This window comes from Macaca thibetana, chromosome 1 (genome assembly GCF_024542745.1).
Source record: "Macaca thibetana thibetana isolate TM-01 chromosome 1, ASM2454274v1, whole genome shotgun sequence".
NCBI classification, from domain to species: domain Eukaryota; kingdom Metazoa; phylum Chordata; class Mammalia; order Primates; family Cercopithecidae; genus Macaca; species Macaca thibetana.
The window spans coordinates 37,874,963-37,902,271 of NC_065578.1; the positions used below are offsets into that span (position 1 = coordinate 37,874,963).

The following is a 27,309-nucleotide window of genomic DNA, read 5'->3' on the forward strand; positions in this document are numbered from 1 at the left end:
TCAGTGGTGAGCATTCCTCCCTCTCTACCTGGTTTCCTTCTCATTGCATGAATCATTCTAACTTCTGTTCCAGCTGTCTTCCTTCCATTGACTGACCAAGGCCCTCCCTAAGGCCCAGTTCTGCCTCCCACCCCACCCTGCTCCCACTCAGTATGCCAAAGCGATGTCTAACTCAGTCCTCTTGCCCTTCATCCAGCCTCAACACCCTAGTAGTCCAGAAAACATTTCCATGGAGATCCTGTGGCCCCTGACCCTAATGAGTTTCTTTTTGCCAGACAGCCTGCCTTTCTCAATTGTCCCATTCCCATCAATAGAATGCCACAGGGGTCATGTGAGGAAATAGTCCAAGAAGCCTCCATGCTAGACATCTAGCCAGGAAGAGCTACAGTGCAGCAGAAGAAAAGAATCCTCCAAGCATGGAAATGGCCAACAGCTCCCTTTCCAAAGTCAAGACAGGTATTCGAGAAATGTTTGGTAGAGTTATAAGCGTATTTCTCAGTTCATCTTCCAAAGCTGTAGAGGCAGTACCTTTTCTGGGAAAAAGCCTGAGTACAGAGCATGCCAGCACTGCTTTTCAGAGAAAGATAGGCCCCGTCTGCAGGTGCATTACCTGGGACACAAAGTCTGCATGCCAATTTGCATGGAGATAAGAGAGAGGACATGGAAAGAAAGGAAGGAATATTCACAATTTACTAAAATGTGTGTGCTAGCACCTCTTTTTTAAAGAAAAGCGAAAAGAATATTGTAGAAAATTAATATTCCATTTTTATATTTCAAGTTTCTGTCTGTTCTGCAGGTTATGTTGTAATAAACCAAATTAATTGTCTCCCACATGACTTCTCATATTTTATCACTCCAGGCTGGGCATGGTGGCTCACGGCATTCTGGGAGGCCGAGGCGGGCAAATCACTTGAAGTTAAGAGTTCGGGACCAGCCTGGCCAACATGGTGAAACCCCATCTCTACTAAAAGCACAAAACATTAGCCAGGCGTGGTGGTGCACACCTGTTATCCCAGCTACTCGGAAGGCTGAGGCAGGAGAACTGCTTGAATCCAGGAGGTGGAGGTGCAGTGAGCTGAGATCACATCACTGCACTCCATCCTGGGCTATATATATATATATATATATGTGTATATATATATATATATAGTTATTGATCAGTTCAAAAGATGCGTTTTAAAGTGTAAGAATCTTAACGTGGAAGTTGCAGCACTTTGTGGGCAACACGTTGGTAGTAACTGGCACTTTCAAGTGTGGGGAGGAACAACTAGTTTCCTGCCATTCAGTTCCTCATTGTAACTGTCCTTTGCAATTTTCTCAATTATATTTTAAACAGGTCTGAAGATGCACTGGTGTATCTAGTTCTTTTTACATTAAAATTTGTCTTAGCAAAGTCACAGCTGGGGCTCGTGAAGAGATTACATGGCTCTAGAAGAAAGAAAAACAAGCTGGGAGCAATGCCTCACACCTGTAATCCCAGCACTTTGGGAAGCTGAGTCAGGGGAGGACTGCCTGATCCCAGGAGTTTGAGACCAGCCTGGGCAACAAGGAGAGACCCTCATCTCTACATTTAAAACAGAAAATTAGTCAGGCATGGTGGTGCATGCCTCTAGTGCCAGCTATTCAGGAGGCTGAGGCAGGAGGATCGCTTGAGCCTGGGAGGTTGAGGCTGCAGGAGGCTATGATCGTGCCACTGCACTGCAGCCTGTATGACAGAGTAAGACCCTGTCTCAAAAAAAAAAAAAAAAAGAAAAGAAAAAATAAGTATCCATGGAAGGATAAGGTTCTGCAGCCTTTTCCTTTGCCATATTTTCTCTCTCAACCATAAGTGTGAAATAATTTCAACAAACCTCATTTGACACAAAGAAAAGTGGTGAAAACAGATATTTTAATTCAAATATGTGGCATTTCCTTCCATGGGAGTCTTGAAGAGCACACACATTTACAACAGATATCCATCTGTAGAAGAGGAAGCAAGAAGTTCTGCTATAGGAATGTGGCTAGAGCTGTCTTAAGGCCTTTTTGTAACTCATAATCCATAAAGCAAATAATGTTAATGACCTTCGTTTTACCCAACCCCCTCACTAAAAAGTGAAAATCATCAACTGTTCCACTTCCAATAAAACGTCTCAAATCAGTCCTGAATATTATCCCAGGGAAAATACTTCAGGAATTCTTTGGATCTGTAAGTTAGGTGTGCACTTGGGTGATATGGGCAATACATACTTTCAGGACAGAGCATACATGCAGAAGCCAGAAAGCAAGAAGCTTGTTTAAATAATACAACACCGCCACCTAGAGGCCTCACACTAAGGACTTAGACACCACCACCAAACAGGCTGAAAACGTAGACAAGCTACCTGTGCTTCGCAGCACAGCTGGATTAAATGAGTAGAGATATTGAGGAAATGTTACAGAGTAAATATGCTTCCCGCTCACTACCTACAAAGACAAGGAACCAGTTTGGTGATGGTTGTATTAAGATATTTGGAAAACAGTGTAAAAATCATACTTCCAATCCCATGAAAACATTTCAAAACAGTGTGAATTTATTACACACTGATTGAATATGCATTTAATGTGTCAAATAAACCTAGAAACATGGGATATATAAACCAAGGTAAACAGGCTTCCTTATTGCAGGTCTTCTCAGAACCTTTCATATTTGACTGTAGGTAGTGAATCTCCACAGAGAGACTGCAGAATGCAAGTTTCCAAAACTTAACTAAGGAATCCTTTTCTTTCTTTTTTTTTTTTTTCCAAAACACACCAGTGAGCAAACTCCCCCATCCTACTAGGAAAGGAAGGTCGAGCGGTAGTGTGCAGCTGCAGGTTATGGAATCAACCCGCATGGGTTCCCATTCTAACTCCACCACTTTACAAATGAGCTGTTCTGTATCTATTTCCCCATCTGTAGCACAGGAATGTAACACCTACTTCCCAAAGAGTTGTGAAGATTACAAGGTAATACATGTAAACCACCTAAAATAATTAGTGGTGGTTGGCTATCCTCCCTCATGTCCTTCTTGGATGTTATTTGTATCCAAAGTCTCCTAATGTACAGTTCCGGAAAGCTACTATTAACAAACAACACTCGCCTGGCACGGTGGCTCATGCCTGTAATCCCAGCACTTTGGGAGGCCAAGGCGGGTGGATCACCTGAGCTCGGGAGTTCGAGACCAGCCTGGCCAACATGGAGAAACCCTGTCTCTACCAAAAAAGTACAAAATTAGCTGGGCACATGCCTGTAATCCCAGTTCCTCAGGAGCCTGAGGCAGGAGAATCGCTTGAATCCCGGAAGTGAAGGTTGCAGTGAGCCAAGATCGCACCATTGCACTCCAGCCTGGGCGACAAGAGCGAAACTTTGTCTCAAAAAATAAATAAATAAACAAACAACACTCCAGTTATGCCCAACTGCTGTCCGCATTCCCTTTACAGACTATGTTCCTTTGGGACTCATGAGAGGGACAGCGGGAGCATTTAAACTACCTAGCTTACTTACTAGCTTACTTACTAGCTTAGACAGAAAACAATGATATTAATCATCTCTTTTGAATAACTGGAAGGGCTTTCAGCATTTGCAAAACAAAGGACAGAGATCCTTACCAAAGTCTAAAATTCACACACAGTGCTTTCTCCAACAATGCTTGAATTTACCTTTTAAATCATTTCTCCACACAGAACTCAAGATGTAGAAGGTAAATTAACAAAACTCCCAAATACCTCCAGCATTCTATATTGAGACATTATATACACACATATATGTATGTGTATATATGAATGTGAATGGGAGAGGTGGTGGTATGGGAAATAGCTAAAATACCTTGCTGCTTAAGACTTTAAGGTTTTTTTTTAACCATCTGTCCTAGTTCTCTTTGAAGTAGACTGGTAGAGATCAACATCTACTGGGATGCAAAACATTTCAAGCAAAACCCTGATCATTTTATTCTCCCGTTTTCTTCATCCTGAGTTGTCTCCTTTCACATTTACTTTCTATTTCACAATTAAGGATTTCTCCTTAATCACTAACTGAATTTATAATTTTCAGTAATAGGAAAACCTAACATTTATTGGGCATCTACGCACCACATACATCTTGAAGCATTCTCTCCGTTTAACCAATGGGAGCCTAAGGCTGGAGGCTGCAAGAGAGGCACGCAACGCTGGGCTGCCAGGCCTGGAGGACAAGCCCTGTTTTGCCACTAACTAGATCTATGATGAGGCTGGCCACCCTTAGTGCACCCTTGACAGTGCCAGTTCACACCTGCTGCTCAGGCATCCTTACTAGTGGCATCCCTTCCACTCTCAACAGTATCTGGAATTTAAGTTATACAGTCCTCCTAGCTATAGCCTCAACACGGCTCCTTATCCCTCTGCACCTGTTTCCAAAATCTGAAAAAGGAGACAGGATTAGATAGTTTCACAAGAGTTTTTTCAAGCTGTTTCTGTGATTTCCATTTCGGAATTACAACAGCTTCTAAAGTAGTCCAATTATGAAATGTAAAGATCTTTCAATCTGTCTTCCTCCCACTGATAAATTAATGTCTATTTTTCTCTGATTAGACCCAACCTAACTAAATGTTTGTATAGACAAACAATGATTTAACAGATATTTAAGAGTCCATGAGCATGTCAGCTACTGGAGGAAAACGGAAAACAAGCTGGAATTGGTAGAATTGTTTAAGTGTGTGTTACTTCACTCATCTCCTCACTCCTTCCTAGCTTGGATAAAGTGCATTACTGATGCCAGGACCAGGATACTGCCCACCATGTGTGAGATTTGCAGATATGAAATGCCCAACCAAAAACATGTTCACCGGAGCTTAGATTTACTACCCTAAAGCAGAAATGGGCCAGGGGAGATACCTGAACACAAGGCCATGAAATTCCCACATCAGGATAGAACTTGAAGCTCTGACACATAAGAAAACGTTAACCACATGAAGCAGCAAAATAAATGGATGAAAAAATGGCAAAGTGGGACAACCCAATGTTCTGCCACCACCCTCTCATACCTCAAGAAGGAGAAAAACTGATTTTGGAGTAAATACATTTATTGATACCCATTTCATATATAGTTCAATGAAATAATCTATAAATATAAAAAGCATTTTTCTTTTGGATATCACCATGGTCCATGTAAATACTCAACAGTCAGAATCATCTGCAGGAAGCACTCCAAGTCACACTGTTAGGTTTACAGACCTGAATATACATATTGCATTAAACAGTGGCACTTATGTACTCAAGTGGTCCAGTGGCTTTGGAAAATATGACTACTGGGCATGTGGAATAGAAATAATGTGTTAGGTTTAAATCAATGGAAAGGGTATCAACCATCAACAAAAGCAACAATTATGAATTAATATCCTAGGCAAAGAAAGTACCACAGTTGACACTTGGTGTCAGAATACTGGAGACAAAGTATGTAAAACAATGCCTGTTGCAGCACCACGTGCTCACTCCAACTCCCAGTGGACAGTCCCCCAGTGCCTTAGGGTCACTTGTGGTCAACAAAATGCAATGAAGAAGCTCGATAGCTTAGAATAAAAGGTCTGTAAAAGCTGATATCAAGATTAAAGTAAGCTAAACAATTCAGTGACATAATGAGTTTCTCCCCTAGAAGGGGACTGTGGGAAAAACTTTTAATTCCCTTTGTTACACTGAGCATGATCATTTATCTAATGCAGAAGAAAGAACCCAGATATCTGGTACCCAGAACATAGGTGCAAAAATTTTCTTCCATTTCGAAGTTTTTTCAACACTTCCGAGGGAACTAATGCAACCACTGTTGAGCCTTGCTCTCCACCTGATGCAGCATAAAATTTTCTCTCATGTCTTCAATACAGGAATGTCTTGCTGCAGACTATGTGTCTTCTGAGTTAGCAAGCAAATGCATTTAAAAGGTCTTAGTTGTGCAATGTCCAAAACTGAAATCTGAGAGGCAGTGTTAGAACTTAAGCAAGGCAGGATTTTTAGAGTCTACTCAAATGAAAGCCTAAGTGAAGCATATAAAAATTCAGTCTTTTCTATTATTTTCAACTGGAATTGATGGCAACATTCCCTGGTAAGGAGGGGTAACTGGTGTCATATAACTCCAGGTCCAAAATATCCCAACTACGTAAAGTGGACCCAAAAGAGGAGAAATACACACTTGAGTTCTGTGGTCTCCAGAAATTTTTTTTTTTTTTTTTTTTTTTTTGCCATTTTCAAAAAAGAAATAGTAGCTTCAGTTGTACACCACCAGTTGAAGGGGTTTTCATCCAAATGAGAAACTCTACCCCTTGTCTCTAGTGGAACAGGCACCAGATTCCCACAAGCGGCAGCTCTCATGTCCTGTAGCACGTGGCATCCGACCCTGGAGTGAAGAGTAAGCTGGCACAGAGCCCCGACGCTGGGATTCAGACTAGATGGCGTTTCGTGGTGTGCCATTGTGTGTCAGCGCTTTCAGACTGGAGGCACTAGTCTGGTGACCACAGCTCCTGTGAGAAGTCACACCCACCTCAAAAACCTCATGAATAGCTTTTCGGAAACAGTGGAAGTTGTAGTCTATTAAACCTGCAGGAAGGAAAAAGAAAAGAACGCCTCCTGAATTGTCAATTGTGAAATTTTATATTTGGGTTTGCAGCCAAAAATAACTCAGATAAACACTGGTTGGAAATTCTTAAGCCTCCAAACTAGATAGCAACCTTTTCAATCGTAAGAACAGCTGGTCATCACATATATCCACCATCATAACATTCTGCTAGACAACAAATGCAATTAGACCACTACCTTGGCCAAATTAATACCTCTGGCATCCAAGTTTCAAATCACTCAATTCACATTCAAGAAAAGTAAAATATTCAAATACACTGTGTGGCCTGCTTGAACATAGTGTGATCTTTCAGTAATTTATATTTGATTTGATGAAAGTCATTAAATACTTATTGAACAGCATGATAGAGGGTACAATATGTCAAAGGAAACAGCAGATATGGTCCATGCCTTCCAGAGAGGATATGCTAGCTGGGGCATAAAGCCAAACTACAAGAAACAAACCAAAACAATCTGGTGTCAAATTGACTACAACTGTGAAGGAAATCCAAAGGAAAAGCCAAGTGCAGGGCAAAGTAATCAACTGAAAACTTCAGGGACAAGAAAGAACTTTGGGAACACAGACACGATTTAATTAGGCAGAAAGGGGGAACAAAATCACAAGAAAACTGCAGGGACCTGGCAATGAATGCACAGCACAGGCGGAAGACAGGAAAAAAAACGGTCTGACTGGAGAGTGGGACATCAGAGAACTCCTGGTAGGAAATACTAAGAATCAGGTCTGAATAAGTAGGTTACAACCAAATTAAGGTGGACTTTCAGCCTCAGAAAAGAAACAAACTATAAAAGACAAGTTTTGATCAATTCAACTACATTAAAATTTATTTCTGTGCCAAATGTAAAACAGACAATCAAGGAAATTTGAACACTGGCCAGATAGTTGATGATATCATTTAATCACTGTTAATTTTGTCGTTTATTGTTTTAAAAACCACTACCTTTTAGAGATACCTACTGAAACCTGTAGAGACAAAATGATTTCATGTCAGGCCTTTGCTTCAAAATAATCTAGTAGGGAAAGTGGTATAAATATGAAACACAATTAGCTATAATTTTGATAACTACTGAATCTGGGCAAATGATTAAAAGGCTTTTATTATACTGTTTTCTCTACTTTTTTACATATTTGACAGTTTCCACAATAAAATAAAAAAGCTTAATAATCTATAATAACTGAGAAGCTGTCCAGGAAACATGATTGAAGTGTGTCCGTGGATGAGGGCTGAACCAAGGAGCTGAATGCATAGAGATTCCTTGTGCTGTCCTACCTTTATGTACACCTGAAAATTCCCATAAACAAAAGTTAATTTTTTTTTTTTTTAGAGATAGGGTCTCACTTTGACACCCAGGCTGGAGTGCAGTGGTGCAACCATACCCCACTGTAACCTCAAACTCCTGTGCTCAAGTAATCCTCATGCCTCAGCCTCCTGAGTAGATGGGACTACAGGTGCGAGCCACCACACCCAACTAACTTTTTAATTTTTTGGTAGAGGCAGAGTCTTGCTATCTTGCCCAAGCTGGTGTGGAACTCCTGAGCTCAAGCGTCCTCCCACCTCAGCCTTCCAAAGCACTGAGATTACAGGTGTGAGTCACCACACCCGGTCTAAAAAAAAATTTTTTTAAGATTAAAATGGTTAGGAGCAGGCCACAAGTGACGCACACATGTAATCCCAGCTACTTGAGAGGCTGAGGTGTGAAGACTGCTTGAGCTCAGGAGTTCAAGACCAGCCTGAGCAACACAGCAGGACTCCCATCTCAAAATAAAAACACAAATAAAAAAATAAACTAACATAGAGAAAAATAAGGAACTGCTAACAATCAGTGCAAAAAAAGATAAATATACATTGAATAGGTAAAATGTGAAAGAAGAAACCTGAATAGCCATGAAAAGGTACTTGCCATGAAAAGACACTTGCTCTAACCAGTAATTTAAAAAGTAAAAATGAGAATCAAATAAGATACCCTTTCACACCTACCAGATTGATAATAATTAAACAGTCTGACAATACCAAGCGTTACTAAGGATAAGAAGCGATAAGAACTTCCATAGACCAGTGCCAGCCAGGGGTAAAAATGGTAAAGTCACTTTGGAGAGCTGTTTGGCAATATCTTTATTAGTCAAAGACATATGTACTCTTATAAATTCCACTCCTAAATGCATACCCTAGAGAAATTCTCCACATGTGCAAAGGCAAACTTGTTCATGAGCATTTATTACAGATTTGTAATTTTTAAAATAATCCAAATGTCCAGCAACAAGAAAATAAAATGTGGTATAGTCAACCCATAGAATACTATACGGCAGTGAAAAGGAATGAACTAGAACTATGTGTCATCAATTTGAACATATCTCAAAAACCACCTGAACGAAAAGAATCAAGCAAATTGCAGAAGACTACTTATATTTTTATATCATTCATACAATACTCTATTGTTTAAGGATAGACATGAAGTAAAAAAAAAAATAGGAAAAATAAAATACATATAGCTCAAAGGAAGGGATTTCAATTGAGAAAAACACACAGAAGACTTCAACTGGCCAGGCCATTGGCTCTCATCTGTAATCCCAGCACTTTGGGAGACTGAGGGAAAAGGATTGCTTGAGGCAACGAGTTCAAGACCAGTCTGGGCAACATAGAGAGATCCTATCTCTAAAAAAAATTTTTTTAATTAGCCAGCATGGTAGCATGAGCCTATACTCCCAGCTACTCAGGAGGCTGAGGTGGGAGGATCTCTTCAGCCCAGGAGTTTGAGGCTACAGTGAATTATGATCATGTGGGGGCAATGGAGTGAGATTCTGTCTCCAAAAAAAAAAAAAAAGGTTTTAATTGTATTTGTTATTTTAGTTCTTAAGTTGAAAGGTGCATATACATGTTTTGTTTTACCCAAAAGTTTGTGTACATCTGAACTATCCCATTAAAAACTCAGGTATAAGAGGGAGGACTTGTTGCAGTAAATAACAGAGCTACTGTAGATCCTTGAGTAGTTAAATAATACAAATTTTCTGAAAACTAGTCTGTCTTTGGGATAAAAGATGATACATACTACCCCCTCCACATATATGTCAACTACATGAATATTATCAAGTAAGAGACTACTGCAGCACCACTGGCCTGAAGCAATGAGAACCTGGAGTGGAATCACTGACAGTGACAATGGAAAGGAAACCCAAGAAACAGTTCCAAGAAACAAATGATCAGATTTGGTGAAAATTCAATATAAACAACACAGAAGAATAGAAAAAAGAGATCACAAAATCTCCTCTGTGAAGCAATCTGCAAGCGCCCCTTCAGCAATCACACCACACAATTACCTAACTACAAGATATCTACGCTCGGACAGGAGAAACTCGCGTGACCACTGACAGAAGTATGACAGCCAAGAAAGTCACAAAGCAGGAGAAATACTCGTCAACCAATGATTGACATGACGTTGAAGGTAACATTCACAATATTTAAGAAAGAACGTCTTACTAATAGCTCCAAACATGGGACAAGAGCATGAGCCAAAGTCATAGCTAGAGATGTGAATTTTTCAATCACATACAGAAGATTAACTGAAGCCATGTATTTGATGAGCTGACCTAGAAAATAAGCAAGCAGAAAGACCTGGCTCTGACAAACAGGACTGAGGGAAAAAAAAAAACAGCCAGAAGAAACAGGAGAGGTGGTCGGGAAAACAAACACACAAAATATCCCAAGAATTCAGCTTCAGAGAAGCAAAGAGAGAAGAAAGTTTTCAGAAAGGAGGGAGTGACAAGATCACATGCTTAGAAGGATGAAATGGCTGCAGAGTAAGAAAAGGCCACTGAATGCAGCAAGGAGGTAACCTGGTAACTTCTAAAAGTCTAGTTTCTACCATCAGAGTGAACAGGCAACATATAGAATGGGAGAATATTTTTACAATCTATCCATCTGACAAAGGGCTAATATCCAGAATCTACAAGGAACTTAAACAAATTTACAAGAAAAAAAACAGCCCCATTAAAAAGTGGGTGAAGGATATGAACAGCCACTTCTCTAAAGAAGACACTTATGCAGCCAACAAATATATGAAAAAAAGCCGATCATCACTGGTCATTAGAGAAATCCAAATCAAAACCACCATGAGATACCATCTCACGCCAGTTAGAATGGCAATTATTAAAAAATCACAAAACAACAGATGCTGGAGAGGATGTGGAGAAATAGGAATGCTTTTACACTGTTGGTAGCAGTGTAAATTATTTCAACCATTGTGGAAGACACAATGTGGCAATTCCTCAAGGATCTAGAACCAGAAATACCATTTGACCCAGCAATCCCAAAGAATTATAAACCATCCTACTATAAAGACACATGCACATGTACGTTTATTGCAGCACTCTTCACAATAGCAAAGACTTGGAACCAACCCAAATGCCCATCAACGATAAACTGGATAAAGAAAATGTGGCACATATACACCATGGAATATTATGCAGCCATAAAAAAGGATGAGTTCATGTCCTTTGCAGGGACATGGATGAAGCTGGAAACCATCATTCTCAGCAAACTAATACAGGAACAAAAAAACCAAATACTGCATGTTCTCACTCATAAGTGGGGAGCTGAACAATGAGAACACATGGACATAGCAAGGAGGACATCACACACCAGGGCCTGTCAGCGGGTGGGTGGCTGGGGGAGGGATAACATTAGGAGAAATACCTAATGTAGATGACGGGTCAATGAGTGCAGCAAACCACCATGGCATGTATACACCTATGTAGCAAACCCGTGCATTCTGCACATGTATCCCAGAACTTAAACTATGAACAATAAAAGTCTAGTTTCAGTAGACTTGTTCAGATGGAAGCCAAACTGCATTCAGTTAAACAGGTAATGAAAGCATGTGAAGGCAGAAAGGCTAGATTTAAAATGAAAGATCAAAAAAAGAAAAGAGAAAATCTGATCTATATATGGAAGGGAAGGGACAAAAGCAGTTTGAGCTTTTTTTTTTCTAATAGCTATTTGTCTAACACTGCAATTATTATTTTCTCTTGTTTTCAAGAACCTGAAAAGTTATGGCAAATAAATTAACATAAAAAACAGCTTTTTAAAATGCTATTACCTTTTCGTTCAAAGCTTTCTTCCCTTAGAATGCAGACCAGTGCCAAAAATTTAGTCACCTCCTTTAAATAAAGGACAGTTGTATTATTCAGCTTGATAATTGCCATAGATTCTTTGTCATAAGCACTTCCACTTCCATCTTCCTTTAACCTATTTTAAAAGAAAGTACTATTCATTACAGGTTTCCCATCTAGGCATACGCCACATTTACTTTGCACAATGACATCCGCCAGTTTCCCAAATGTCTCTGGGAAATAATACTGGCTTAAATATACTGGGAGAGAGTGTTGTTAAGGTATAGTGTTCCTAAACACAGAATCTCAGGGATTCCTATTAAAAACAACAACTCCATACACATCCTTTAATATAGATAACCAGACATTTGGAGAAAAAGGTGCAAACATATGTATATCTTAACCAGGGAAATGACAACACTACCAACATCTCACTAAGTGGAGCTACTCACCCCCTACACTGTGTTCCGTAAACCCAGCTGAGGTGTCTCCTCTCTTCACTGCCCTCAGGTCACAGGGCCCCTCTGGGACCTGCCACCTCACTTAGATGAGCTCCTTCAAGGCACATTCTATATGCCAGGTCAATCACATTTTCACAGAAAACATATTTTTTGCTTCCTCACAAAAGCAAGAAAATACTTAAGACTAAACAAGAAGAGTCTCAGCTAGAGACTAGTAGGGACTATGTTGAAATTAACAACTTTTTTTTTTTTTTTTTTTTTTTTTTTTTTGAGACGGAGTCTCGCTCTGTCACCCAGGCTGGAGTGCAGTGGCCGGATCTCAGCTCACTGCAAGCTCCGCCTCCCGGGTTTACGCCATTCTCCGGCCTCAGCTTCCCGAGTAGCTGGGACTACAGGCGCCCGCCACCTCGCCCGGCTAGTTTTTTGTATTTCTTAATAGAGACGGGGTTTCACCGTGTTAGCCAGGATGGTCTCGATCTCCTGACCTCGTGATCCGCCCGTCTCGGCCTCCCAAAGTGCTGGGATTACAGGCTTGAGCCACCGCGCCCGGCCAAAATTAACAACTTTTAAAAAAAGATATGGACTCAGAGTCTTTTCTGATGTACTTGCCTATAAAAATCTAAAGGTTATCTAGCTATTGTTAGGAATTAAGAGTTGTCAAAAATGCTTTTTTAAAAGTATTTGCCTTCAAAAACAAAAAAGGTGAGGGAAATAACACTAAAAAGAAAATGTCGGCTGGGCACAATGGCTCATGCCTGTAATCCCAGCACTCTGGGAGGTTGAGGTGGGCCGATCATCTGAGATCAGGAGTTCAAGACTTGCCTGGCCAACATGGTGAAATCCCATCTCTACTAAAAAATACAAAAAAAAAAAAAAAATCCATTAGCCAGGCATGGTGGCGCACACCTGTAGTCCCAGCGACTCGGGAGGCTAAGGCAGGAGAATCACTTGAACCCAAGAGGCAGAGGTTGCAGTGAGCCGAGACTGTGCCACTGCACTCCAACCTGGGCAACAAGAGTGAAACTTTTTCTTTGATAGCAAAACAATGTATCTTTTTTCTCCTATTTTCACTTTTCTATATTTTCCATGCAGTTTTTAATGAATAGGGGTGAGGCTTATTTTTTAAACTATTCCAAGCCTCACAATTTATGTTCTCATATGGTAGCATGAGCATAATGTCAAACAAAATTTGGGGTCTGCATGGTGGGTCATGCCTGTAATCCCAGCACTTTGAGAGGCTGAGGTGGGAGGGGAACACTTGAGCTTTGGAGTTCGAGACCAGCCTGGGCAACACAAGAACACACATACACACACACACAATTTTAAGGTGACAGAAATAACACTAAAACAGTTGTTAGTAGTTGACCTGAATACTGGCTCTTTACTCCTATTTTCATTTCTCTATATTTTCAGTGTTTTTTTTTTTTTTCACGAAGTGGGGGCTTATTTTTACTATTCTGAACCTTGCAGTTAACCTTCTTATACATTTCTTTGATCCTCACAACAACTCTGAGGACACAAATTATTACTATAGCCCTATTTAACCACATTATGTCCTTTCTGCAACAAGCGAAAGTAAACTACATAAATACAAAGAAGACTATGCCCATTGAAAAGATACAGAGGCCAGGCACATGGCATACGCCTGTAATCCCAACACTTTGGGAGGCCAAGGAGGATCACTTTGGCCCTGGAGTTCAAAACCAGTCTGGGCAACAAAGTGAGACTCCATCTCTACAAGAATATCCAAAAGTTAGCCAGGTATGGCGGCACACGCCTGTGCTCCCGGCTACACAGGAGGCTGGAGGACAGCTTGAGCCCAGGAGGTCGAGGCTGCAGTGAGCTGTGTTCACACTACTGCACTCCAGCTTGGGCAACAGAGTGAGACCCTATCTCAAAAAAAAAAAAAAAGGGTAGGAACTGAAGTTCATTAAAAATCAAGTGATCTCCTGGCAAAGTCAGGACTCAAACTTAGGGTTTTTAACTCAATTCCATGCAGTTTCCAGTACCTTAACTAATATAAAGTTAATTTGGGAAGGCAGAGTGGAGGGGAAATTAGTGTCATTTGCTTTTAAGAGTATAGAAGAAAACAACTTCCTTCTAATTGGAGAAGAGGAAGTTATAAGTGCTACATGTTCTCAGCTTATAGTTAAGATGTCCCATGCAGATCTTTTTCTGTGCCACATGGAAAGTGAGAACAAGAACTAACTCTGACAACAGGTTCCAACACAGACAACCCTGAAGATGATTCCCTAAACCAGTACCCACAGCCAGCAACTGTAAGAAACTATAAAGTTCCTAATGTCAAGCCAGCATACGATCTTGAATCACACACTAACACGAGAAAGAAATAAGAAAGGCACATTCTATTCAAAGTCTGGAGATTAGCGCGACTTGATTTGGCTGTGATTAATAAAATTAAGAATAAAAATATGTTAATGACCATAAAATGCTTACTCAGAATCTGTAAAGCAAAAGATCTGCTTTCTACATTTATCTGTTTTAAGTTTTTAAGACTATTAGGAAAATATGCTTATCTGAATCTTAGTCAAAATAATGCCAAGGCAGGCCAAGAGTGGTGGCTCATGCCTATAATCCCAGCATTTTGGGAGACCAAGGCGGAATACTGCTTGAGGCCAGGAGTTCAATACCAGCCTGGGCAACACTATGAGACCCTGTCTCTACAAAATATTAAACTTAAAAAAAAAAAAGGCCAGGTGCAAGGGTTCACACTTGTAATCCCAGCACTTTGGGAGACCGAGGCAGGAGATTCACTTGAGTCCCGGAATTCAAGATCAGCCTGGGCAACATAGTGAGACCCCATCTCTACAAAAATCAAAAATCAGCCAGGCATGATGGCACACGCCTGTAGTCAGGAGGATCACTTGAGCCTGGGAGGCGGAGGCTGCAATGAGCCGTGATTGTGCCACTACAATTCAGCCTTAGTGACAGACCATGTCTCAAAAAAAAAAAAAAAAAGTTAGCTGGGTATGGTGTGGTGTGTGGCTCTAGTCCCAGCTACTCAGGAGGCTGAGGTGCGAGGATCACTTGAGTCCAGGAGGTAGAGGCTGCAGTGACCTGTGGCTGGACTGCAGTGATGTAATCATAGCTCATTGCAGCCTGGAACTCCTGGGATCAAGCAATTCTCCTGCCTCATCCTCCTGCTTAATCCCCCAAGTTTAGCTAGGACTACAGGTGCACACTACCACACCCAGCTAATATAATGTACTTTATTATGTATAAGGTATTTTAAAATGTATTGGCTGGGAGCGGTGGCTCATGCCTATAATCCCAGCACTTTGGGAGGCTGAGGCAGGTGGATCACCTGAGGCCAGGAGTTCGAGACCAGCCTGGCCAACACGGTAAAACCCTGTCTCTACTAAAAATACAAAATCATCCGGGCGTGGTGGTGCACCCTGTAATCCCAGCTACTCGGGAGGCTGAGGCAGGAGAACTGCTTGAATCTGGGAGGCAGAGGTTGCAGTGAGCCGAGATCGCACCACTGCACTCCAGCCTGGACGACAAGAGCGAGACTGTCTCAAAAAAATAAATAAAATAAATAAAATGTATCTAACACTGAAAATAAATTTCACAGCTAAATTTGATTTTTATATTATAAAAAAGTTGGTTTACGAAATTTTGATTTGTTTTAAATAAAAACCAAACGTTCTACTCATCCATTTTTTAAATCAGAAATGGGAAATATGAAACTTTCCTAAAAAATATAATAAACGGACAATGCCTCATTTTCATTATGTAAAGAATTAAAACAAGCCGGGCACGGTGGCTCACGCCAGTAATCCCAGCGCTTTGGGAGGCCAAGGCAGGTGGATCATGAGGTCAGGAGTTCAAGACCAGCCTGGCCAACATGGTGAAACCCATCTCTACCAAAAATATAAAAAATTAGCCAGGTGTGGTGGCAGGCACCTATAATCCCAGCTACTCAGGAAGCTGACGCAGGAGAATCGTTTGAACCCAGGAGGAGGAGATTGCAGTGCGCTGAGATCTCACCATTACACTCCATCCTGGGCAACAGAGCAAGACTCTGTTTCTCTCAAAAAAAAAAAAAAAAAAAGGGCCGGGCACAGTGGCTCACGCCTGTAATCCCAGCACTTTGGGAGGCCAAGGTGGGCAGATCACAAGGTCAGGAGATAAGAGACTATCCTGGTTAACATGGTGAAATCCCGTCTCTACTAAAAATATAAAAAATTAGCTGGGCATTGTGGCGGGCACCTGTAGTCCCAGCTACTCAGGAGGCTGAGGCAGGAGAATGGTGTGAACCTGGGAGGCAGAGCTTGCAGTGAGCTGATACCGCGCCACCACACTCCAGCCTGGGCAACAGAGCAAGACTCCATCTCATAAATAAATAACAAAAGAGAGCATATAATCACAAAAGTTAAAGGAATAGATGGACAGATATAGAATAGGTAAGACAAATGTACTCTCCTACTCAGAGGCAGCTGGAGAAGGACACGGAAAAATTAGGCAAAAGACCAAACTGAAGGGCAGAGTCAGAGGTGAAAGAGACATTTAGACTAGATGGAGCAGAGAGAAGACACAGGTAGTAGAAAGTAAAGATAATGCTAAAGCATCTGAAAAGCAACTTGAGAGTGCCGATGTTAACATACCAGGGGAATCTAGGAAGTCAGAGAGTGCACAGAATGTTGTTAGCTCTTTTTTTTTTTTTTTTTGGTAAGGCTGGGGTCTGTGTTGCCCAGACTGGTCTCCAACTCCCGGCCTCAAGTGATCCTCTCACGCCAGCCTTTCAAACATCTGGGATTATGGGCACAAGCCACCACACCTGGCCATTATCAGCTTTTGAAAAGCCAGTAATTCTCCAAAGTTTTCACTAGTCCTCTGGCCTATCCTACAAAATCACTTGCTGGCTGGCTTTCATAAATTTCTATATAGAGTTTGGCAAATTTACATAAAGGAAGAGCTCAAATTTTAGAGATTTATTTTGGAAACTTGTATATATGGGTCAGATTTTTAAAAGTTCTTCCAGCATCCAAAATTCTAATTACTTTCTTTGCTCTCTGAAATATTAAGAATCCCTAATTCCACAAAGCCTGAGGTTAAATCAGGAACCAGAACTTACTTTGTTATTCACACCATTTTAAATAAATTAATCTAGCTTTTCAATCTAGCTAAGTTCCAGTAGTGAGAAGACACTGTGCAACCCTCCCCCATTCCCACAACAGTGGGAGAAACTTGCAGTGATAAACAAGTCCAGTTCTAGTCATGCTTTCCAACTTTTCTTAGCCATTCTCTGAAGAAGTAAGACCCAGCAGCCCACTTCCAGAAAAATCATGCTCCAAGTTAAAGCACTATGGTCAGAACAATCCCAGTTCATGTAGTACTACTTGCCAGAGGCCTCAGAAATTAGTCTTCCGGACAAATCAAGTTAATAGTTTTCTGCCTGTCTGAGATATTGCAGGAATATGTATATAACTTACCCATATATACAAGAAACATCAATTACAACATCGATCATGTCACAGCAAAGTTCGTAAGACTGCATATCCACAGGGGAACTGTCTGTTGCAATGTAGATTTTGCTGACAACATCAAAGAGAAAAGCTTTTTCAATACCTGAATTCTTGGAAAAACAAATGGGAAACTGTTCAGTATTTTTTAAGAATCACAATTTACAATGGATTAAAGATCTTGAATTACTGAATAACATCCAAGGCCATTTTTAATTCTATAACCCATACCAAAAAACAAATAGCACTTGCTTGAGAGACACTTCTATTATCCAAAGAATGAAAGTGGAATTATTTCTCTACTCTGATTTACTGACATAATTTCATGAGTCAAATGTTCTTCTTCCTCTTTACTCAAATGAATTATTTTCTAAGACATCATAAAAAATTTAACAAAAATCTCTAAAAATCAAGCAATGCTACATTTTCAATAATCCTCTTATTAATATAACCCATCTCTGATTTGAATCACCTTGCTATCAAGAAAGGCATTATGTGGGAATTTACAAAGCATAAAAGAATTACACTTTGACATCAACATCTATTTAAGAATTCAGAAAATAACTTGAGTAATACTTTATGTTATTTATTTTACATGTCAAGCAAGTCATTAATCTTTCTACTTGATTCAGATTAATTCAAGACTTTTTTGGAAAATTTGAAAACACAAATATATTCACAAAAATGCAATCAGAAGCTGCAGTGAATTAAATATAAATTGCTCACTTACTGATATAAAGATATTTAATAGGTTTTCCAAGGTCGGCAGTTGTGGAATGAGTTTCTGTACCACCTTACTAAAGGCTTCAAATATTGAATGGTCATAGATACTAGTCAGATAAAAGCTGAAAAACACAACATAGCTTGATTAATTTGAAAAATACCTTATGTTCTGTGACAACTATTATAATACATAAAATTTTAAGTTTCTTAACATTTGATTTCAGTAAGTTCAATAAAGCCTCTTTATCTTGTCTACCATGCCCATTACTCAAGATGACAAATACACTTTCCCACCTGGCTTCATCTCTCTACTGGATTTACACAGAGGGCAACTGAAGTAGTACTGACAAAAGGATTTTCAGGTACATAAACTCCAGTATTCACTGAAGTCTTTGCAATCTGATCCAAAAAGCTTTTTTTAAGCACATAACTGAGACCAAAAATAAGATTAAAAACCGAGAAAGCTAGAAGAGTTATGTGACATATATTAAATAAGAATATAATTCAGGTTTCTACTAAAACGTCACCTCAAAAAGTTCTTTCCAGACCAGCCTACCTAAAATAGCACTCCTGTACCCAATGCTTTCAACCCCTTTCCCCTAATTTGTTTTTCTTCACACCATTGGTAAGTACTTAAAACGATACTATACATTCATTTAGGTGCTTCTGAGCTATGTCACTGAAAATGTAAGTTCCAGGGGAAAGAGATTTTATCAGTCGTGCTCCTAGCAGAAAGCCCACTTCCCTGAACAGTGCTCATAAGTATCTGTTGAATAAACAAATGAGCACAACTGGTGTTTAGAATTTATGTAAAGAACCTATTAAAGAGGATGGGAGTCAGGACTCTACAGCGAATGGAGGAATCTACAGGAGTCTGGAGGCCTAAAAGGACTTACGGTGGAAAAGTAACACATGTAGATTCAATAAAACATGTATTTGAGAGGGAAGCCTTTAACAATTTAAACACTGTCGACAATTCTACCTGCTTTATAGCTCAGGGAGTATAATCTTCATTATATAGTCGCATCCACCACACATTTATACGTATATATATTACAACATCAGAGACACAGAACTGTGTATACTACTTTATAGATAATTTAAAGATACTTTCAGCTGGGCGCGGTGGCTCATGCCTGTAATCTCAGCACTTTGGGAGGCCGAGGCCGGCGGATCACTTGAGGTTGGAAGTTCGAGATCAGCCGGACCAACATGGAGAAACCCCGTCTCTAGTAAAAATACAAAAAATTAGCCGGGCGTGGTGGCGCATGCCTGTAATCCCAGTTACTTGGGAGGCTGAGGCAGGAGAATTGCTTGAACCAGGGAGGCAGAGGTTGTGGTGAGCCGAGATAGCACCATTGCACTCCCGCCTGGGCAACAAGAGCGAAACTCCATCTCAAAAAAAAAAAAAATTCCTTTCAAGGAGCTGACCTAAGAACGTAATCTAGCAAGACAGGGGTCTAATCTAGATGTAAGAGCACTAGAACAGGTAAGGCCAAGATGACCCTATAGGTCCTAGGGAGAAAGGAATATTTTAGTGTTTCCTGTAGGCCAAAAGGCGAGCAAAGTAAGAATGTCCTACACCTTTGAGGCTTGAGGTAGATGGGGACAGGGAGAACCTGCAAGTCACAGGGCATTTTAGTAAGCTGAGTTTCTAGAAACTGGAAATGAAAAGGAGCTTCATCCATAGGACTGCTAGTACTAACTAAAAGCCTTTTTTTTTTTTTTTGAGGCAGAGTCTTGCTCTGTCGCCCAGGCTGGAATCCAGTGGCGCGATCTTGGTTCACTGCAACCTCCACCTCCTGGGTTCAAGTGATTCTCCTCCCTCAGACTCTCCAGTAGCTGGGATAACAGGCACACATCACAATGCCCAGCTAATTTTTGTATTTTTAGTAGAGACGGGGTTTCACCATGTTGGCCAGGCTGGTCTCAAACTCCCGGCCTCAAGTGATCCACCTGCCTCAGCCTCCCAAAGTGCTGGGATTATAGGCATGAGCCACTGTGCCTGGCCTAAATAAAAGCCTGATGCAACTCTACTGAAGTTAACAAGGTCTAGGACCCTACATGGTACTGAGGAAAGGAATGGCATGTACCACTGAGGTGGGATGCCCTGGAAAGGAACACAGACAAGGAGTAAAGAGAATCAGAAGGATCCCCATGGAGCACTGGGGAACACAGGACAAGAACAGCTCAAAATCCAGGTAAAAACTATTAGCAGTGGATTCCCAGAAAAATAAGATGGAATTTTTATGGAGAACCACTTTCATTTTCTCCTACAAACACTGCTGAATTTTTATTTTTTTAACCATGAATTACTTTCAAATTTTTTAGAAATTTAATCCAGGCAAACTAGAGGTCAATGAGACTTTTCTACATGGTTTCCTAGAAGAATAACTGAAAGATCAAGGAGCCTGAGACCCAGGGAATATTAAAGGAAGGGATAGCGGTTAGCTTGAGCCCATAAGGAAGTCACAACAATAGAAGAGGGACAGAGAAATAACTTGCTATCTCTCTCCCCTGCTCCCCCTTTAAGCTACTTCTATCATCAAGAGAACATTTTCTTGGGTACTTTTTAATACTCATTTCTACCTATATCACCAAATAAAATAAGATGTACAAAAATATTCCTCATACACTTGTAGAATGCATATACAACAAATCAATCCTATCTAGTAGGTATTATTTAATGATTTGTAATAGTAGTTACAAACCAATAGTCCTCTAAATTTAATAGCAGCCTTATGCACATTTATAAGATAAACCCACCTAAGCCAAACTTCAGAGATTCATAAAAGTATAAAGTGTTTTAAAAGCTAAGATATATTAGAGTCAGTCCAGCGGGGAGGTGGAAGGCAGCCAGCAGGAAAAAAAAAAATGAAAAATAAAGAGTCAGTCCAGATTTGAAAGTGCACTCTCTTTATAAGGCCATTCCTACTAAGAAAGATACTGTCTAACACTCAAGCTAAAGACTTCTACAACAAATGTGACAGTTTCACTTCACTGATGCAAGGCGGGGAGAAGTAATGAAACCAAGAGGAAGGAGTCCCAAAGCAGATTTATGCCATGAAGAAACAGCCTGACTCCAGTCTCTTGAGATGCATTTGGAAAAGCACCAGTGGAAACACTTCACATGACTTCAATCTCCAGGAAAATGCAAAAAGTGGGTAAAGTAATTTCTCAATATCAGGCTCCCCAGACAGCTTGGAATTCAACAAAGAGATCAAAAACATAAAAGATGAGGCAAAGGGCACACAGGTAGCAGAAACCTATGGTGTTTTTAATGACAGAGATGGGAATACATTTACACATTGTTCAGGGCTCTCATATCAAACACACATGTTGTTACCTAAGATGGAGTTTTTCTAGCCCAGCATCTGCAAGGTCATCATTGGCCCTTTGATGAATATCCCTCTGTGTTTCTATTTTGTGATCATCAGACAGACCATCAACTTTGTGAATAAAAACCTCAAAATTCATGTCTGGGTTAACTTTGTAGGCTTTAGAAACAGTAATGTGAAGTCTTGTTAAAGCCTCCATGTAGTCATCCTGTAAGTCAGAACAAAATATTTTTTTAAAAGAAATCTTACAAAAGTCAAGTAATGAGTTAAAGCCTCAAACCACCTCTTTCCCCAACCACAGAAAATACTACCCTAATTATCATCCATATTCAAACATTCAAATATATTAACTATACTACTAAATAACTCTTCAATTGTCTCAACATAAAAAAATTCAATTACCAAGTTAATGCTTGTAATTTTTAATACTAATTTAAGGAAAAAGGAAATGAACATTTCTTTCCAACATAATTTTTTAAGTAATCCCAGCTCTGCCATTTATTCAGTGTGTCACTCTAAGCAAGTTGATTAAACTCTGATCTCAGTTTACTCATCTGTAAGATCAGAATTACAATACCTAACCATATTGTGAAGATTAAATTAATTAGATCCTGTATGTGAAGGCACCCTCTGTACAGCCTATCACTCAGAAAGCATTCTTAACTAATGCTTAAGCTTATAAAAAGTAAGCTTCTTAAAGGATAGGGACTTGCCCCATTCATCTCACTGACTGCCACATGCTAGGCCCTCCATAAATGCTTGATGAGCTAAGCTCAGTTCTGACAATTAAGTAAACTATTCACTCTAATATCTACTGACTCAGTTCTCATATTCTTCTTTATGTTATGAGATGGGATCTTTTCAGGGAATGACGCCACTATTATAAAATATAGCAACATCTACCATTAACCAATAAAAGTGGAAAGCCAATGTTAGCTGCTCATGAACTAGGACTCAAGGATGTAAACCACATTTCCTAATCATCTGATACTCTGTACCTGCACAATGGCATGTCTGCTCCCAAAGCACCTCTGCAACTGCATCTCTTACACTGTTAGGGAATCTACTGCCAAAGAAATAAGCTGCAAGCACAGGACAAAGAAGATAAACAACTTTCCTTTGTTTCTACATCTTTTTCCCACCAGGGAAGAGAAGTAAACACATTACTAACTACCTGTGCGTCAATGACGTATATCAATGCTCCTGTTCCCCTGAAGATCATCTCATAGTCAAAGGTTGGGTCAAAAAAGTCCATTTGCCCAGGAAAATCCCATATCTGGAAATTCACAAAGGAGCTATTGGAAATGTCATCCTTATAAATCTTGTTGGTACTTTCCAAAAACAGGGTCTCGTTGGGTGACATCTTATGAAACACCACCTGTTAAAAGAAAACGGGCAATTTTATGACTATTAAACTTCAGACTTTAAATTTAAAATTCCACCCTGGTTTAACATTTAAACATCTGATCCCATAGCAAAAAAAAAAATTTGAAAAGTAGAAACTGAAGGGTGAATCCATTGGTATTCACTATCCCTTTATTTTCGACAAAAGAAGACACCAAATTAATTTCAATTAAATCTATTTTGGAGCTGAATCTTTTCTATGTTCTATGCACTGTACTCAGTTCTAACAGCAGGAATCTTTATCACCTCCATTAGCTTTTCTGGGAGAAAGTTAACGTTAATTCTGTCAAAATCTGCTTTAAGATTATGAAAGCCTTACAGCTAAAGCTTAAGAAGTCTGTTTTATTCAAACATTACTTAAATGCCTACCTCAGGCTCTGAGGAGTAATTTAAAAAGTGAAACAGACTGGACTCTGCCCTCACTGACTTTGCAGTCTAAGAAGGGCAGTGACTATACCAAGAAGAAAGTGAAAACGTCCAGCGGGAGGCCACGGGGACTGACAGGGAAAAGATAGCTCCCATGAGAAAAGAAACATAAAGGCATTTGTTAAGAATCACAATAATCGGCCCAGTTTGGTGGTTCACACCTGTAATCCCAGCACTTTAGGAGGCCGAGGTGGGCGGATCACTTGAGGTCAGAAGTTCGAGACCAGCCTGACCAACGTGGTGAAACCCCATCTCCACTAAATATACCAAAAGTAGTCGGGGGTGGTGGTGCAAGCCTGTAGTCCCAGCTACTCGGGAAGCTGAGGCAGGAGAACCGCTTGAACCCAGGAGGTGGAGGTTGCAGTGAGTGGAAATCACACCACTGCCCTCCAGCCTGGGCAACGAGCAAGACTCCATAACAAAAAAATAAAAAATAAAAAATTCACAATAATCACAACCTACACAGTCCTAACATAAAACTACTTTGCCTCTAACTTACTTTCTAGAAGAGAAAAATGAACAACTACTCTCAAGGTTTTCTCAGTAACAAATGTGAATAACTAAAATTAGTTTGCTAAAAACCTACAGTCAACGTACCCAAGTTTTGCTGTAGAGGTGAAAATCAAGGTAAATAAAACACAGTACTCCAAGAAATCTGGAAGAACGCTGCTCTTTAAAAAGATCCCATCTACAAAATATCACAGATTCAGAAAGAAAGAAAGAAAAATCACAGATTTATTGCGGATAGGCCTTTGCAACAGAGTGGAGAGGTGAAAAGACCAGATGCCTGCTGATACTAGTTTCATTACCAGCTCACTCCGCGTGTAATGGGTTTGGCTGATGCTGGAAGTCAATCTTGCCTTTATTTAACCCTTACTAAACAGTGTAGGCCGGCATGGTGGCTCACGCCTGTGATCCCAGCACTTTGGGAGGCTGAGGACGATCACTTGAGGTCAGCAGTTCGAGACGACCCTGGCCAACATGGTGAAACCCCGTCTCTACTAAAAATACAATAATTAGCAGGGTGTGGTGGCGCGCGCCTGAAATCCCAGCTACTCGGGAGGCTGAGGCCGGGATAACCGCTTGAACCCAGGAGGTGGAGGTTGCACTTAACCGAGATTGCGCCACTGCATTCTCCAGCCTGGGCGACGAAGCGAGACTCCGTCTCAAAAACATAAACAAACAAACGTGTACAGCCCTTCATTTGTTCACGAAAGCCCAAAAGTGAAAACAAGCAAACTAGGTCTGCAAAATATTCTCAAAGTGTCAGATTTTTATAAACACACCCCTACAGAGGGTAATATCACCAGTAATTACATTCACCAGGCCACAACTACTGAAATGGGTGCAATCTCACTACCCAACTCCCAGTAATGTTACAGCGAAGTCTCTTCTTCACATCAGTAGCGAGAATTACAACGCCCAGTGTCTTAGTCACAACTCTTTCTGACGCTGCTCCCTGGGGCTCTGCTGGGAATCCCTGCACACTCAGGTCACCTGAAGTGAGAGCAAATCAAAACGGGCCAGGGGAGGGAGTCCACGAAGTTCTCCAAGTGAGAACTGGAGAGTGCGTCTCAGTTTCGTAAATGACACAGGAGCTGGGTCCCAGGGGGCGGAGGTCTTGGGCGGTGCCACCGGGCACCTGCCTCCCTGCAGCCAGTTTCGCCTTCAGCGCTCCACTTGGCCTCAGCTGACTTGGGCGTGGACGCAGAGGTCGGGGTCCCAGCACGGGCCGCGCCTGTGCGCTCGCAAGAGTGGAAGAGAAAGTGCGGAGGGACGGAGCGCAGGCGGGCCCCGGCCGCCGCCCTCCCGGGCGTCCCCGCTACCGGCCACCTGAGCTCCGGAGAGGGGGCGGGGGACAGGGCGCAGCCCCGCTCACCTTCTGGATGGAGGACTTGCCGCTGCGCCGGAGTCCCATGAGCAGAATCCTCGGCTTAGAGCTGTCAGCGCCCCCCGGGCCACAGCCTCCGCCTGCCCCTGCCCCAACCCCGCCGCCCGCCGCCGCCGCCTCCTCTTCCTCCTCCTCCACGCCGTAGCCGAAGTCCTTTGGAAACGAATCGGCCGCGCCGTAACTGCCGGCGAGGGGCGTCTCCTCCGCCCCGTACTGCAGGGACATGGTGCTGGAGCCGCCGCCGCCCGCGCCCTGACAGGCCAGGCCAGGCCGAGCCAGGCCGCCGCCTCCCCAGTCCGCCTCCGCCGCCGCCGCCACCGCCACCGCCGCCGCCCCCGGCAGCCGCCACCGTCCGGCCCGCCCCCCAGAGCCTGGCTCTCATAGGGCCCGAGCCGAAGTCCAGCCGCTCATTGGCCGTCCGAGCTGCCACTCGAGAGCAGCAGGGTAGGTGGTGCCCCGTCACGTGCCGGAATCACCTGACTAGCAGCCGCGGAGGGGGGAGGAGGAGTCACGAGGAGGGCGGCTCGGCCGCGCCTCTTGCCTGTGATCGGGCCCTCAGCCCTCCGCCCCGGCCCGCATGCACCGCTGTCCGCACTGCTCCCCTGCCTTCTTCCGGGCTCCCAGAGCACCGCTATGGAGATGCTCTCCCGGCATTTGAGGGAAGAATTGATTATCCTCATCCTGCAACTGTACTTTCCCAACCGATATTTGTTGATGCCTGCCGTGTCCTGGGTACCTACCAAGGGGCACAGAACTGGATCCGACTCGGACCCTGCCTGCCCTCAGGTTGCTTGAAGATGAACAGAGAGATCGGACCTCTGCGTAAGTAACCTCGCTACGAAATATTATGTGGGAAGGTCACGGATAAATAATGCTCGGGAGTTGGATGAGAAAGCGTCTGAGCAGATCTAGGTGGATGGATAGATTGGGATGTGCAAAGAAAGGTATGGGGGAGCCAGCCACACTGAGGGCAAACCTCAACCAGGGCAGAGTCACGGGTCACCGTGACTTTGTTCTAGCAGGTAGCTGGACCCTGATAGGAAAGCAGATGCAGCCAAGCTAAAACATCTTACCTTCTTTCTTCAGTAAGTCTCCGATAGTGGATACTGCTGCCACTTCAAACCCAACGGGACTCAATTTGCCCTCCTTCCCGCCTTGTCAAAGTCTACTCCAGGAATTCCATCCCCCATAGAACACTGCCTCTTCTATGACCTCGTTCAGATTAGAGATCAAAGTATTGAATAATGAAAGCAAACAAAAGCAAATGCTTGTCACCAAGTATGTCCGAGAAATCTAGAGGAATTTTTATCTTTGACAATCAGGCTCTAGAACTGGAACTTTGACAAGAGGATCCTCTTAAAGCACAGCCCTATACGCACATGCGGGAAGGTATAGGACTTTGGTTTTGTCTAAACCCGTAAGTTAGAGGTAGGATACACCCTTAGAGGTCATCTAGCCCAACCTCTGACCCAAAACGAACCAACTCTATAGTGTCTAATAGACATGCAGAATGCACTTAAACAGTTCGAAGGGAAAAGAGCTCACCATCTCGAAAGGCAGCCAACTCCACCGTGGTAAACTTTTGTTTAAAAATTTCTTGAAGTCGGCCGGGCGCGGTGGCTCACGCCTGTAATCCCAGCACTTTAGGAGGCAGAGGCGGGTGGATCACGAGGTCAGGAAATCGAGACCATCCTGGCTAACACGGTGAAACCCCGTCTCTACTAAAAATACGAAAAAAATTAGCCGGGCGAGGTGGCGGGCGCCTGTAGTCCCAGCTACTCGGGAGGCTGAGGCAGGAGAATCGCGTGAAACCAGGAGGCGGAGCTTGCAGTGAGCCGAGATCGCGCCACTGCACTCCAGCCTGGACGACAGAGCGAGA

The 27,309-nt window shown here is 42.0% G+C and overlaps 3 protein-coding genes across 7 annotated transcripts in view; 2 read left to right on the forward strand and 1 right to left on the reverse strand.

Annotated features, from left to right (window-relative positions):
- Positions 1-27,309, forward strand: part of NDUFS5 (NADH:ubiquinone oxidoreductase subunit S5) — a 1,192,795-nt gene that overhangs the window by 981,010 nt on the left and 184,476 nt on the right. Inside the window, exon 1 of one of the 5 annotated variants that reach the window (XM_050800987.1) lies at positions 26,362-26,383. The exons of the other annotated variants lie outside the window; for them this stretch is intronic. Within the exon in view, the coding sequence (XP_050656944.1) occupies positions 26,377-26,383 (7 nt within the window). The 5' untranslated portion in view covers positions 26,362-26,376. Of the gene's footprint in view, positions 1-26,361; positions 26,384-27,309 lie in introns of those variants that run through there. 5 annotated transcript variants of the gene reach the window in all.
- Positions 1-27,309, forward strand: part of AKIRIN1 (akirin 1) — a 1,026,732-nt gene that overhangs the window by 846,114 nt on the left and 153,309 nt on the right. The gene's annotated exons all lie outside the window — the stretch shown is intronic.
- RRAGC (Ras related GTP binding C) lies at positions 5,037-25,743 on the reverse strand. The gene is made up of 7 exons (XM_050799739.1): positions 25,419-25,743; positions 22,884-23,087; positions 21,718-21,917; positions 18,379-18,493; positions 17,619-17,761; positions 11,689-11,837; positions 5,037-6,558 (listed from the first exon to the last, which is right to left on the reverse strand). The coding sequence occupies exons 1-7, from the start codon at positions 25,653-25,655 to the stop codon at positions 6,407-6,409; spliced, it is 1,200 nt and encodes a 399-aa protein (XP_050655696.1). The 5' UTR covers positions 25,656-25,743; the 3' UTR covers positions 5,037-6,406.

Bases quoted from the DNA above. Each gene is read 5' to 3' on its own strand.
- RRAGC (XM_050799739.1), bottom strand. From the start codon at position 25,655: ATGTCCCTGCAGTACGGGGCGGAGGAGACGCCCCTCGCCGGCAGTTAC. The intron at 17,762-18,378 runs GTAAGTGAGCAA...TGTTTTTCCAAG, and splicing joins TATTAAATATCTTTATATCA to AATTCAGGTATTGAAAAAGC. The intron at 11,838-17,618 runs GTAAGTTATATA...CTTTTAAAATAG, and splicing joins GATGTTTCTTGTATATATGG to GTTAAAGGAAGATGGAAGTG.